At 43.5% G+C, this 13,842-nt stretch overlaps 1 protein-coding gene across 1 annotated transcript in view; it reads left to right on the top strand.

Moving 5' to 3' along the window:
* Window positions 1-13,842, top strand: part of HECTD1 (HECT domain E3 ubiquitin protein ligase 1) — a 324,415-nt gene that overhangs the window by 70,204 nt on the left and 240,369 nt on the right. The window contains 4 exon segments of the mRNA XM_030215386.1: window positions 2,896-3,177; window positions 10,051-10,321; window positions 12,184-12,260; window positions 12,346-12,444. Of these exon segments, the coding sequence (XP_030071246.1) occupies window positions 2,896-3,177; window positions 10,051-10,321; window positions 12,184-12,260; window positions 12,346-12,444 (729 nt within the window).

Genomic DNA, 13,842 nt, shown 5'->3' with positions numbered 1-13,842 from the left:
CAGGGGCTGGTGTTTGAGCATGGACTTTCTCTCTTCTCTGTTCAGATCACGTGTATCCTAGTTTCTCCAGGTAGGACTCCAGAAAGGATTAGCGTTCGATTTTCTGAAAGTTCAGTTTGCGGCTTTGGCGTGTTTCAGGAGCTGACAATAATCGGACAGACTGTGCTTTTTGGTAAATAGAGGCTTGGCCTCATGGTTCCAAGCGCACAGTTGGTAAATGGCTGAAGGAGACTCTTGTGTCAGCTTATTTGTTTGTGGGGAAGCAGGCTCCTGAGGCCTTGCAGGCTCATTCTATGAGGTGTGCAGCGACATCCTGGGCGGAGAATACCTTATTGTCTCCAGTGGATATTTGGAAGACAGTGAGTCTGTTGACTCTGCATACCTTTGCTAAGAAGTACAGGGTGGATGTTGTGGCACGCTTGGAAGCCAGTTTTGGGGCATTGGTCCTCAGGGTGGCGGCACCAGGATCACACACACTCTAGGGATTGCTTTTGAGCATTCCACAGGTTCTGGAGTAGTAGGAAGCAATGTAATGGAAGGAGAAATTTTAGATCTTACCTGATATTTTCTTTCTGTTAGTCCTTCCCACTGTTCTGGAGGTCTGCCCGAGGTTTCTGACGTGTTTAGTCAGTGCAAAGTAATGATGAAATAATGACTTGTCACCTTGCATGGTGCTTCCTGTGTAGGCTTATTCTCTACAAGTTGTCTAGAAATGAGAGGTCCACACGTTTGCTCGTCTAATTAATGTTAGGTTAGCGAGTTGTTTAAGGCTGCTGTGTTCAGTTTTTCCTTATTGCTTTTAACATGTCTCTTGCAGCTCACCCGGATATCGTTCGATTTCTTGTGGGGAGCGGGCTTTTGGCCTCCCTTTCATATGTCATGTCAAGAGTGGAACCTTAATTTAGTCCTTTGGGCTCTTCAGAAGCCTCCTTTTGAGCTATTCTGGAAGGCTGCCTTGAAAGATCTTATGTTAAAGGTAGTGTTCTTGGTGGCAGTTGTGTCAGGATTTAGGGATTCAGAGCTTTAGGCTCTCTTGGCGGGATCCCTTTCTTTGCTTTTCGGAGACAGCAGTCTCCCTGTGCACATTTCCTTCCTTGCTTCCGAAAGTGATATCGGCATTTCATCTCAACCAATCTGTTAAGTTTCCATTCTTTTACAGAGAGGACAAAGAGACTGAATATTCTTTTTTAATCTTCTCTTTGTGCGTAGTGTCCTCATTAGATATCTGAAGGTGGATCTCAACTGGTCAATGTGTTAAAATTTATGGCAAGCTCCAGGAGTTGTAATCATTTGATGTTATCTTTTCCCTCAACTAAGGGTATACGATTTAAAGCTGGTTTTTCTCACTCTTTTTTTTTTTTTTCTTTTCAGCTGTTCATCATTGGAATAATCTTCCTTTAGAGTTGTGTTCAATGAATAGTCATTTTTTAATTTGAAAAGCTTTGATGACTTATGTGATTTTTGTTTATTTAATATGTATTTTATAATGATATGTTATTTTCTGATTCTGTTCTTGTATAATAGATGTCACTCGCCTTGAATCTTTTAATTAAGAGAGCTGGTGGGAACACTCGCCTTGAATCTTTTAATTAAGAGAGCTGGTGGGAAATAAATCCCTGATAGCATTGCATAGTTGGTAAATGTGGACACTACTATGGTGATAATTGTCTCTAGGTCCTGCATTTACTTTTGATCATCGGCATCTGATTGACTGCATGTGCTCCTTTCCTCCTTGAGAATCCATTGGTGGCCAGAGAAGAGGAAATTTGCTGCAGTAAGCTGAATGCCTGGGGTAAAGGAGGATGTGGAGGAGATCTGTAGCAGGGCCAGTTGGTGCCTAACTTGCATTGTTGCCATGCAACCTGAGATCGCCTATAGAGCTGCTCCCTTTGTTTCAATAGCAGTAGTGGAGACTTTTTGTTGGGAGAGCTAGGACTGGGACCAGGAGTCTAACTGCCCAATATATTGGGGTGCAAATGGAGGTCATAAAAAGACTGTAATTGGTCTACTGTGTTATAGCAAGATGGCCCTACTCTCTACACTTATGTAGTAGTATGAACAATTCTGAAATCTTGGGAAAGAAAAGCCTTGCTGCCAGTGTTGATACTCAGTATGTACAAATGCTCAGAAATGGGCAGAAAGAAATGGCTCTGTTACACATTTCATACAGCTCTCCCATGAACTCCTGGGAAGGATAATTTTCAAGTAATTTACCCAAATAAAATAGCTTACATCAGCTTTGTACTTCAGCCATATTAAGAGGAACATTAAGGTTAGAGACATATGTTGTTGCTCAGCTAGCCAAACAAATGAAAGGTGTAAATCATGAGGGCAATTTTAGTACACATTCTTTGCATCTGCAGATTTTCAAACCATAGTAACACAGGCAGTTTCCCATCAAAAATTAGCTGCAAAGTACAAAGGCTAACAGGCTATCAAGAATTATTCCTTATGAGCTTAGGTGAGTATTTCCTTCTGTCTCAGTTTACCTAAATGGTTTAAAATTAATGACACTGATCCATTACTACCTACGTCTCTAACCAATAGACCATACTTTCTGACTTGTAAATCTTTTCTGTGTATACCTGGACTCTTATTTCGAGCATTTCCTCAACTGGTTCTTTTAATAGCTTATGGTCATATGACCACTTAGATCAAAGTTATGAGGTGGCTTTATATGAACCTGCTGGTCACCTGAGCACTTAAAATAAACATTTTTCAAGTTATTAATTTGTTATAGAACTCACTGTTTTACTATTGGAAATGAGAGGAGAAAGGATACCAGCACTTGTTGTGTGCTAAAAAGTGTTCCTCATTTGTCTATTTCAACCTGAGAAATGGTTTGAGTTGTATTTTCTAAGATGGCTGATGTCACATTGTATTTTTTTTCTGTAGGTTTCTGATGGTGCCCTGCGATGTTTCGCTTCCTTGGCAGATAGATTTACAAGGCGTGGTGTCGATCCAGCCCCATTAGCCAAGCATGGGCTTACAGAGGAACTTCTGTCTCGTATGGCAGCAGCAGGAGGAACAACGTCAGGCCCGCCCTCTGCATGCAAACCCAACCGAAGCACCACTGGGACTCCTTCAACCTCTGCAGACTCTAAACTTAGTAGCCAAGTATCAACTATTGTTAGCTTGCTGTCCACTCTTTGCAGAGGGTCTCCTGTTGTGACACATGTAAGAATATTTTACTAATGAACGGGATGTTTGCCATTACAATTTATTCTTTAAATGCTTAAACTTAAAATAATTATATCTGAAAACAAAATGCCTACATGGAGCCTGTGATCTCATATTTAACCACTGTACACCCCTTTGCACATTTAAAAGACCATCTATTGAATTAAAAGAGCAGTGCCCCATACATTTCATAGAACTCACATTTACATTTTGTAGCTTCCCACTATTCCAGAACCTGTGGGATAGTTGTGTCCATCAACCAGCAGGTGGACATAGAAAATACTGAGGAGCTGGTCTGGATGCCAGGAGAGATGTGTCTGAACTCTGTGTTCTCTGTCTCCAGCAGGTGGAAGGACACACTTTTCAGCCTCTGGTTCTTTTGCTCCTGGCTTCAGTTGAGCTTTACGGGTGGCTTGAATGTGCAGAGTCTTATGCACATAAGTACATGAGTGTTGCCATACTAGGACAGACTGAAGGTCCATCAAGCCCAGAATCCTGTTTCCAATAGTGGCCAATCCAGGTTACAAGTAGCTGGCAAGATCCCAAAACAGTGCAATACATTTTATACTGCTTATCCTAGAAATAAGATGCTGCTTATCCAATAAATAAGCAGTGGATTTTCCCAAAGTCCATCTTAATAATGGCTTATGGACTTCTTTTAAGAAGCTATCCAATCCTTTTTTGAATCCCGCTAAGCTAACTGCTTTTACCACATCCTCTGTCAACAAATTCCAGAGTTTAATTACACATTGTGAAGAAATATGTCCTCCGATTTGTTTTAAGTTTACTACTTTGTAGCTTCATTTTGTGCCTCCTAGTCCTTGTATTTTTGGAAACAGTAAACGAGCAATTCACGTCGACCCGTTCCATTCCACTCTCATTATTTTATAGACCTCTATCATACCTTCCTTCAGCCATCTTTTCTCCATGCTGAAGAGCCATAGCCGCTTTAGCTTTCCTCAAAGTGAAGTCATCCCATCCCCTTTATCATTTTCGTTGCCGTTGTTCAGATCCTTGGCTCTGGTTCCCTGCAAATTTACTTTTTCTCTCCCGTCACCTCTCCCCTGTTTCCTGTGGAACTCTTTTGTTTTTTTTTTCCCCCAGCACAACAACCTTAAAGAGGGAAAGAAGTTTACTGTAGAGAGTGAGAAAGAGTATCAGTGCTGATTCTCTCTCATTTTGAGTAACACTTGTGGAGACTGTAAGCTTGGGGAAAGCAGCCGGCAGTGGTGAGTGGTAAGTCCCACTAAAGATTGACTCAGAACCACTTGGAGGCTGCCAGTTCTACTTGGTGCAGAGGAGGGATCCTGACTGACTGCTTGGGGCTGTTGTGCTGCACTTGTACCAGTTGGGATGAATGGAGACTTGTGTGGAGGCAGTTGAGCAGTTTTCCCACTGTGGGACCCACTAGCCAGCATTGGTGTGTTGCAGTGCATGCAAGTGGTGAATCGTGCAAGACATGGGGGAAATGGTGGCAGCACTTCTTGGGATTTGGTGCACCATCAGAATATGCTGGGAACTTTGTGATCTTCGTCAGGGCCGTTGCACAGTTTGATGCAGGAGAGCACAGGAATGGGTGCTATTTTGTTAGAACCGACTGGTGGTGAGGAACAGCCTCTGGATCGCACACGGAGCACATCCACCATTTTGCAACCTTAGGCCCAAACAGAGCATTCAGCTGCATCAGAATCTTTGTTTTCTCTGTAGTTTATAGCGCTCTTATACCAGTCGTATCGACTGAAACAGATATAGGCAGAGTTGCTGCAAGGTATTTCAGTTTCTCACCTCACTGCCCCTCTTGTTTAGCCTCATATGTCCACTTCTAGAAGTCTAAACAAAAAAAACAGCACCACGGGCCTTTAAAAATGGAACACAGTTCTTTAATGAATGAGCCTTGACAAAAAGACCCGACACGGGCCGTGTTTCAGTGACTAGCACCTGCGTCAGGGGTCCCCACGTCTCATATAGTAAAAGCTACAAAGCACCAAGGCACTTTCACTTTCTTTTCTTTTTTTTCATCCGTTTGGATACAGAAAGTGAAAGTGCCTTGGTGCTTTGTAGCTTTTACTATATGAGATGTGGGGACCCCTGACGCAGGTGCTAGTCACCGAAACATGGCCCGTGTCGGGTCTTTTTGTCAAGGCTCATTCATTAAAGAACTGTGTTCCATTTTTAAAGGCCCGTGGTGCTGTTTTTTTTGTTTGGACTTTAGTTTGTACTTCGTTCCCTCTCTTTTGTTATATCCACTTCTAGAAGTCTGTCATGGCTTCTTCCTCCTCATCTGATGTGATCTTGGTCTATTTGGAGAAAGGAGCTCTTAGAGGAGGGAGAAACTAAGCCACAGTGGTTGCTGAAGGATAAACTGAAAGTCTCTGGTTGTCTGTCTTTAGGTGGCTCTCAATCTCAATTTTGAGACAGCAGACGGTACTGGTAATATGGTCAGAAGTCCCTCTTTCAAGCATGCCAGGTTTCCTTTCGTACAGACAGGAAGTCCTCCTCCCGGTTGGCCAGTTCCTCTAGAACTTCCCAGTGATGTGTGGGATGACATCTTCCGGTGGGGTGACATCTTCAGGAGTTTTGGAAGGAATGGGGCCATGTCAGACCAGTTGTTGTAGATATTCTTACAGAAGGTTACAAGTTGGAGTACTTTTACCTGGTCACTCCACTCCTTTTGCAGCCTCCTTGTCAAAAGGGAACCAAGGTGGTTGAGGTTCAGGCCACTGTAGTTTCCTTGCTAGCGCTCCAGGCCATTATTCCAGTTCCCTAATCTGAATGAACAGGGCCATGGCAGATATTCTGTCTAATTTATTGCCCCAAAGAAGGAAGGCACTTTTTGTCTGGGTTAGATCTCAGAGGTCTAAACCGCTGCCTCTTGTCCCGCTTTCGCATTGAAAGACTAGGAGCAGTCATAGCTTCTGTTCAAGTAGAAGAATTTCTTACCACCCTCAATCTCAAGGAGGTCTGCTTGCATATACGTATATGACTGTCACTTCAGTTCAGGGCTTTGCTCATCGGTCTCACCATGGCATCAAGAATGTCTACCAAAGTTGTGGGTGATGCTGGTGGCTTTCTTTGGCGTCAGGGAATTAGAATTCACCCGTGCCTTGATAATTGGCTCATTTGTGCGTCATCCTTTTTCAATGGCATCATGGCAACTGACAAATTTGTCCATCTTCTGTAGTCGTCGAGTTGGGTGATCAATTTCGAGAAGAGCAGACTAACTCAATTGCAGACACTGCAGTATCTGGGCATTCTGTTTGACTGCATGGTAGAGGATCTTCCTTATGTAATGCAGGAGTTCGAAGCTGGTTGAACAGAGTTGTCTTCTCAGTCAAGGCAGGCCCAGGGTCTTGGGATTACGCCTAGGGTCTAACATCAATGACGGTGACGATGGAAGTGGTGCTATGTGCAAGGGCTCAAAATTGGCTGTGACAAAATGGTGGTTTTTTTTAAGCCTGTAAAACTGCTTTAATTCTTGAAGTGTATTTCTCTAGTTTGGCCAGCAGGTGGTGCACATTTATGCTTAAAGCCATTAACAGAGAAAAGACCTGCAGTGAAGTGGCCAGTTTGTTTGTTTTTGTTTTTTTTTTTAACTTATTTTACTGGGCTCTGATTGGCCCAGGAGCTCAATTTCATTTGGAACGCGCACTGTCTTTTGCCCAAGTCTTAGCCAGGAAGAAAAGAGTAGGATCTCTTTGCTGAGGCTCAGTAAACAGTTATATGTTCTGATCTTCCCAGATACTAATTTGTATACAAATGTTTAGTTAGTGTTATAATTGATACATATTTCAGTTACATAGTAACATAGTAGATAACGGCAGATAATGATCTGTACCTGTTATTGTTTCGCTGATTGCGCTTTCTGTTTCACTGTTCAAGTTCTGACAGTAAACCTGATTAGTTTGTTGGCTCTGCCTGTCTGGACTGATAAAGAATCGTGGTGGGTCTGCAAGTGCTTTCTGGGAACTGTGGAACCACAAGGAGTGTGGCCTCCAGTAACCTAGAAAGCACTGGGGAGAATTGGAGAGCGGGAGACTTTCTCTGAAGCGGTTGAGACCCAGTCGGTGGGAGGAGGGTGCTAGTACAGAGCACAAGCGGCAGGTGCAGGCGGACCTGAGTTGTGCTGGGGATAGAAAGTGGCCACAGGGTAACCCCAGGTGGGTGGCTAGTCGTTTCATGATGGTGGCCGTTATAGGAATCTCTTCTCAACCTCTGGTCTCCGGTGTTGCAGAAGTACATCCTTCATCTTTCGTGGATGCTGGTTGCCAGCTGGAGTTTGCAGTAATTGGTTATCAGCCAGGAATTTGACTGTCGTAGCTGCCTTTCAGCTAACACAGTGGGAGTTGGTGATGACGGGACACCAGCAAGTCAAGATGGGGAGCTCATTACAAGTTCCATCTAGCAAAGGGCACCTGTACAGAACAGGAGTCTCAGTGGTCGATAAATTACTTGGAGATCAGGGCAGTGTGGAATGACTTATGCAACTTCGCTCCCTTTCTGGTAGGGTCCCTGGTTCACGTTTTCTATGACAGTGTGACTGTTCTGGCTTATATCAACCAGCAAGGTGATACCGCAGCCATTTGATGGCAGTGGAGGTGTCCACCCTCATGAATTGGGCAAAGAAAAATCTTCTCTGCTTGTAGGCAGCTCATATCACTGGGTCTTTAAATGTGGTGGTGATCTTTCTCAGGAGGCACTCCTTGGACCCGGTGGAATGGGAGTGGACCGATGGAGTTCTTTGCTTCTGGACTTGCCAAAGTGCCCAAGTTTATCAGCTGTTGGAAAGAACTGGGATCAGTGCTATACTGCAACCCTAGCCAGTGACACATCTAGCCTCTTTAGCCCATGGTAGGCCATGTGTTGAAAAGGATCACATTGCACCGTGGTCGAGTAATTCTTTTAGCCCCAGATTGGCTACAGAGGCAATGGTACATGGACCTAATTCGACTGCTGGACAGAGATCTTCTGTGTCTTCCCAGATAAATGGCCTCCTGAAGCAAGGTCCAGTGCTCATTGGCAACTGAAAGGACTTGGTTGAGACGAAAAGGTTATTCTGATATGATCATTGCTACCTTGCTTAAGGCTTGGAAACACTCTAGATCCATACTAAAATAATCAGACAGTATAATCTCGGCACAGTGGCAAACACTAGAAGCCTCTTATCTTTTTCTTAAATTTTGCTTTATTCAATAAATGTAGTTATTGCCCTGAGACAATCTTAGTAAGTTAACTGTGCAGATGAGAGGGCATCTGGCTATTTTCCAGAGGATCTGGGCACCTCTTGTTACTTGATATAAAAACTTACCCTCATAATCTGCTGAATTGAATCCCTCAGCTCTCATGTTATAAAGGGATATTTTGGATGTACTGGTTAGGTATTTTATTTATTTATTTTACTTCACTTGTAGCCCACATTTCCCACCTATTTGCAGGCTCAATGTGGCTTACAAAATGGTACAACGATATTCACATTAATAGAATAAGAATTTCAGAATCTAAAGCAACTAAGGCGCATAAAAATATCATAGCAATCATCTTAACGGAAAATATCAAAATTATTACAAATAAAGGTGCATATATAGGGAACTCTTGACACTGTCGTGTTTCGGCACAGGTGCAGCTCAGAAGCAAGTTTTCTGGCTTCGGTCCTGAAGGCGGCAGTGCCATGCACCCATCCACTCTATGGTTTGTTTTTGAACGTCCCAAAGTTCTGGAATAGTAGGAAGCTATGTAATGGCAGGAGAAATTAGGTCTTTTCTGATCATTTTCTTTCCGTTAGACCTTCTCACTATTTCAGAGGCCCCCTCCCCCTGAGGTATCTGAGATGTTTAGTCGGTGTGAATGTGTAGCAGGACTTGAGAAAAGGAATTTAACAGGTATGAATACATTTCATCTTTTATCAATGAGTTGGTCTATCTGTAGACCATAAATTCACTGAAATGAAGTACTCCATTGATAGGAAAGTAGGATTGGGGAATTTTAATGAGTAGCCTTTAAATAAAATTTCCAAAAAAGAATTGCATGCTTAGGAAGCAGAAGACTGCATTTTACAGAGCGGTTGCAGGATGGGGGTCATAGCTGTCCAAAAGTCATTTTTTTAAAGAAGGTATTCATTTAAAACAGGGGTTCTTAACCAGTGGTGCTTATATTTTCTGACTGCTAGTACAAAGAGCAAAAGCCTGAGGCTCGAATCAAATTCTAGTCTGTTGTAAGGGTACCAGTTTTCAAAGCTGTTTTCTGTGGTTAAAAAGCATTCAACCTACTTAAATCAGCTGTTTGAAAATTGCCTACCTTCAGTTTGACTAATAGCTGCACTGAAAAGAGGCTTTCCTGGGAGCTTTTTTAGATCATGGGAGGAAAAGTATATGCATAGACTAAATTTTCAAACACGGTTCTACCTTCAGAAAAAGCAGGTACAAGTGAGGATTGTATGTATCTTGTACCTATGGCAATTTTCAAAGCGAAAAAACATTTTGCTTTGAAAATTGGTGCCAAGCCTATGGGTAAGAAGAATGAGTGGTCTTTATTTCAGTTTATTTTCCATAGCCTTACCTGGAAATACCTGATTTAGTCGAGATGGCCAGGTGGCGGCACTGCTTCTACTATATATTTATTTATTTTTCTTTCTCTTTCCTCTTCTGTCTTATGTGTAGTTCTTTTCTTCCTTTGTAAACTATCATTTTATTGAGATTGTAAACTGCTTTGACTTTATTCTGAAAGGCGGTATATCATGTACGAAATAAACAGTTTGAAAATGCTAGGCCAGCCTTTTACTGCCTTTTACACCTTAGTTCCCATTGAAATGATTCTGTGTGCTACTTAGGCTTATAGTAAAATGATTTGTTTTCTGAATTATTTTTATTTTCTAAGGATTTGCTGCGATCAGAACTTCCTGATTCAATTGAGAGTGCCTTGCAGGGTGATGAGAGGTGTGTTCTGGATACCATGAGACTGGTTGATCTTCTTTTAGTGCTACTGTTTGAAGGTCGCAAGGCACTGCCAAAGTCCAGTGCTGGATCTACTGGCAGAATCCCAGGGCTGCGCAGGCTGGATAGCTCTGGAGAACGTTCCCACCGACAGCTGATAGACTGCATTCGCAGTAAGGATACGGATGCCCTCATAGATGCAATTGATACAGGAGGTAAATATATAAATTCAAGGAAAACAACTGTAAGCCAAACCATTACCTCCTAATACCAGCTTTCAACCAACTTAAAATGTATAGAATTGCATGCCATCCAAATAGTACACCACACACTGTAGAGCATTTTTTATATGGCAGTTTCCAAATAGGAGAGAAAATAAAGACAGAAGCGTAGAAGAAGGCGGAAGGTGGACTGTGGTTTATCCATTCTGCCCATTCAGAACCTATGATTGTTGAGCAATGTGACAGTATTTCCTGTGGAAGGTCATCTTAGAAACCAATTGTTTTACATCATTCTTTCCATGATCATTTTTCTGAGGCAGCTTCTTTGCATTTTTTGTCTTGTTTGCTTTGTTGCTTTAACATTTCTACGTTTCCTTCTAGCACCTGACGTTTTGACAGCATATTTTTCATTGACTTCTTCACGGGTGCAGCTTAAGCCCAGTCCTGGTTTCTTATTGCCTGTACAATACGTTTTGGTGTTTAAAAGTCTTGTTTATCTTGAGGAAGGATTTTCAAGTCCTAGAGTACAATTTACAAAACTATGAATGGAGATGGAGGGGATGACAGATGAACTGAAACTAGTTAAGACATATAGTCTATAACAGTGGTTCTCAAACCTGTCCTGGGGTGCTACCAGCTGGTCAGATTTTCAGGATATCCATAATTAATATGCATGGAAGTATCATATGCAAATTTATTAGGGATATCCTGTCTTGTGGTCCCAAAGGTCAGGTTTGAGAACCAGTGTTCTAGAATAGAATATATTCTATTCTATTCTAGCACCCAGCTGCACTATCCTATATAATTGGGTTGTATTCCCTTTCTACAATCAAATGGAGGTAGAGAAACTGACTTAATGACATCACTGGTATAAGGACTTATGCTCTGTGGGAGAAAACTCCAGTATTTTCTCTACCTCCAGCAGATGATAGGTTGTGTGGGTTATGGGTACAAATAAAGTGTTTTTTTACAGATCATATACATGTACAGGGTTGGTACACCTGGTCGCTGACTTAGCTGCCAGCCATGCAGGCTAAGACTGCACTGGTTGGCAGAGCCTAATGGCTTTGCTCTCAGGTTTCTGGTTCATGTATCAGACCTGGTAAAGCATGGAGCATAGCTACAGAGCTCCTAGTTATCACATACAGATAACTTGGTGAACCTCTCAACTTGAAGCTCACAGGGCCCTTGCTACAGGGGGAATGGGTCCCCATCCTATCCAACACCACTTTGGGAGGGGGGTACCACCCTCCTCAGGCTTTCTGCCGCTTCAGACCAACCCATAGGAAATATTTTGTTGAATGTGACACTGAATCAGTAAGATAGGAAATTGTTTTGGCAGGGAGTTGTATGGGGAGGGGGGCTCTTTATCTGAGCCTGGGCCAGAGTGACCTGAGACTCCAAGAGGTCCTCAGCCTCATCACGGTCCACCCCCAGAGGTTGAAGAACCTCCTGTTGGTTTGTGGTCACTTCTGGACTTTTGGCCCCCAAAGTGCCCCCCCTTCCCAAGTTACAGGGGGCTAGCATTAGATACCTAGTATCTGCTTAACAAGCTGGACTACTTGTTGCAGCCACTTGGAACTCAGTGCTCCCCATCATCCCCCAGGCAGGTGAAGGGACACTAACCTCCAGCCCTGATAGGGGCAGAGGCAGTTCCTGTTGCAGATAAACTGCAGCAGAAGCTGAAATGGTTGCTGTTCCTACCAAAGGCATCGGGTCCACAGGTCCTGAAGCAGGAGCAGCCTCAGCTGACATCAGGGATGCTAACAAAATGTTTTGCCCTTTTTTGTTTTTAACTATCTTTATACCTTTGCATTATCCTGTTCTTTTAATGTTCTTTTTCTTATGTTTTGTAGCATTTGAAGTAAATTTTATGGATGATGTAGGACAGACGCTCTTAAATTGGGCCTCTGCTTTTGGAACTCAAGAAATGGTGAGTTACTGAATGCTTACATAGAGTTCTTTGAAACCTGACATGTAAAAACAAAGATTAATCTTTTTTGGGTTATTTTTTTTAGGTTGAATTTCTCTGTGAAAGAGGTGCTGATGTAAATAGGGGTCAGAGATCATCCTCATTGCATTATGCTGCATGTTTTGGAAGACCTCAAGTAGCGAAGGTATGAATTCCAAACTGTACTTTAGTAGATTATTATTTTTTTTTTAATTTTTATGAAAGGCGGTATTGTAAGTGCTAATAAAGCATAAAGTTTACTTTTTAATTTTGGGTGGCAGTAGCACAGGCCAGCTTTATTCAGCTCCTGGACTTTTAGCCATATTGGAAGTTACTGAGGTTTTCATAAGCTCTTCACCTATACTTTTGAGACAACTGATATATGTCACTTGAGGATGCGATGCACAAAAGCAACTGTAAAATATGACTGCCTCGGTAAAATTTGCTGAGTCAGAAACAGTGACCAGTGCACAAAGGGGTTTGCATGCAAATAAGATGCATGGCCCCTTTGTGCATCAGGCATTTGACAGCTTGCACAAAAATCCCTGGTGATCCAGTGGATCGCCCCCACACTCCCCTGCTTTCAAATGGCGGTGTCCTGCCCAGTGCATTCTGGGATGTACTGGGCAGGGTTAAACACCATATAAGGAGAAAATCACCTTATATGGTTTTTAGGCCTGCCCTGTGCATCCCAGAATGCACTGGGCAGGAGCTGGGCACTGCCATTTTCAAAGCGGCAGGGCCCGAGTTAGGAGGGGAAGAGGTTTTGCTCCTGCCTACAACCTTTTTCTTCGAGGACAAGCAGGCTGCTTGTTCTCACTGATGGGTGACGTCCGCGGCAGCCCCCTCCAATCGGAATCTTCACTAGCAAAAGCCTTTGCTAGTGCTCGCGCGCCGATGCGCACTGCGCATGCGCGGCCGTCTTCCCGCCCGAACCGGCTCGTGCCGGCCAGTCTTCTTTTCTCCGCGCTCGGTACGGTTGTGCTTTGCCGTTCGTGCCCCGAAAAGTCGACCTCGCGCGTCGTTTTCGACTCGTTTCTGTTAGAAACTATAAAAATTGTTTGGAAAGACCTCTTGTGGTTTTTCCCTTCCTCTAGTTCGAGTTTTTTTCGCCCCGGTAAGTTTTCTTTCGTCGTCGGGGTAGGCCTTACTTAGGCCCCGGTCGAAATTTCCTTCCTCTAATTTTCTGGTGCCAAATTCCGCCATTTCGACTTTTGATTTCGCCGGCATGATTTTTCCGCCCATGACATTGAAGCCTTCCAGCGGCTTCAAGAAGTGCACCCAGTGTGCCCGGGTAATCTCGCTCACTGACAGGCACGCTTCGTGTCTTGGGTGTCTGGGGGCCGGGCACCGCCCTCAGGCCTGTAGTCTGTGTTCCCTTTTACAGAAGCGGACTCAGGTAGCGAGGTTAGCCCAGTGGAACTTTTTGTTCTCGGGCTCTTCGTCGGCATCGGCACCGGGGGTATCGAGTGCATCGACGTCTTCAGCGTCCAGACCTTCATCCTCGGCCGCCAGTGCATCGAATGCATCGAGGCATCGACCCTCTGCATCGGCGCTGAGACAT

The sequence above is a fragment of the Microcaecilia unicolor genome, chromosome 9 (genome assembly GCF_901765095.1).
Source record: "Microcaecilia unicolor chromosome 9, aMicUni1.1, whole genome shotgun sequence".
NCBI lineage: Eukaryota > Metazoa > Chordata > Amphibia > Gymnophiona > Siphonopidae > Microcaecilia > Microcaecilia unicolor.
Note: the sequence above shows the minus strand (reverse complement) of the source record. Positions and strands in the feature narration are given on the sequence as shown.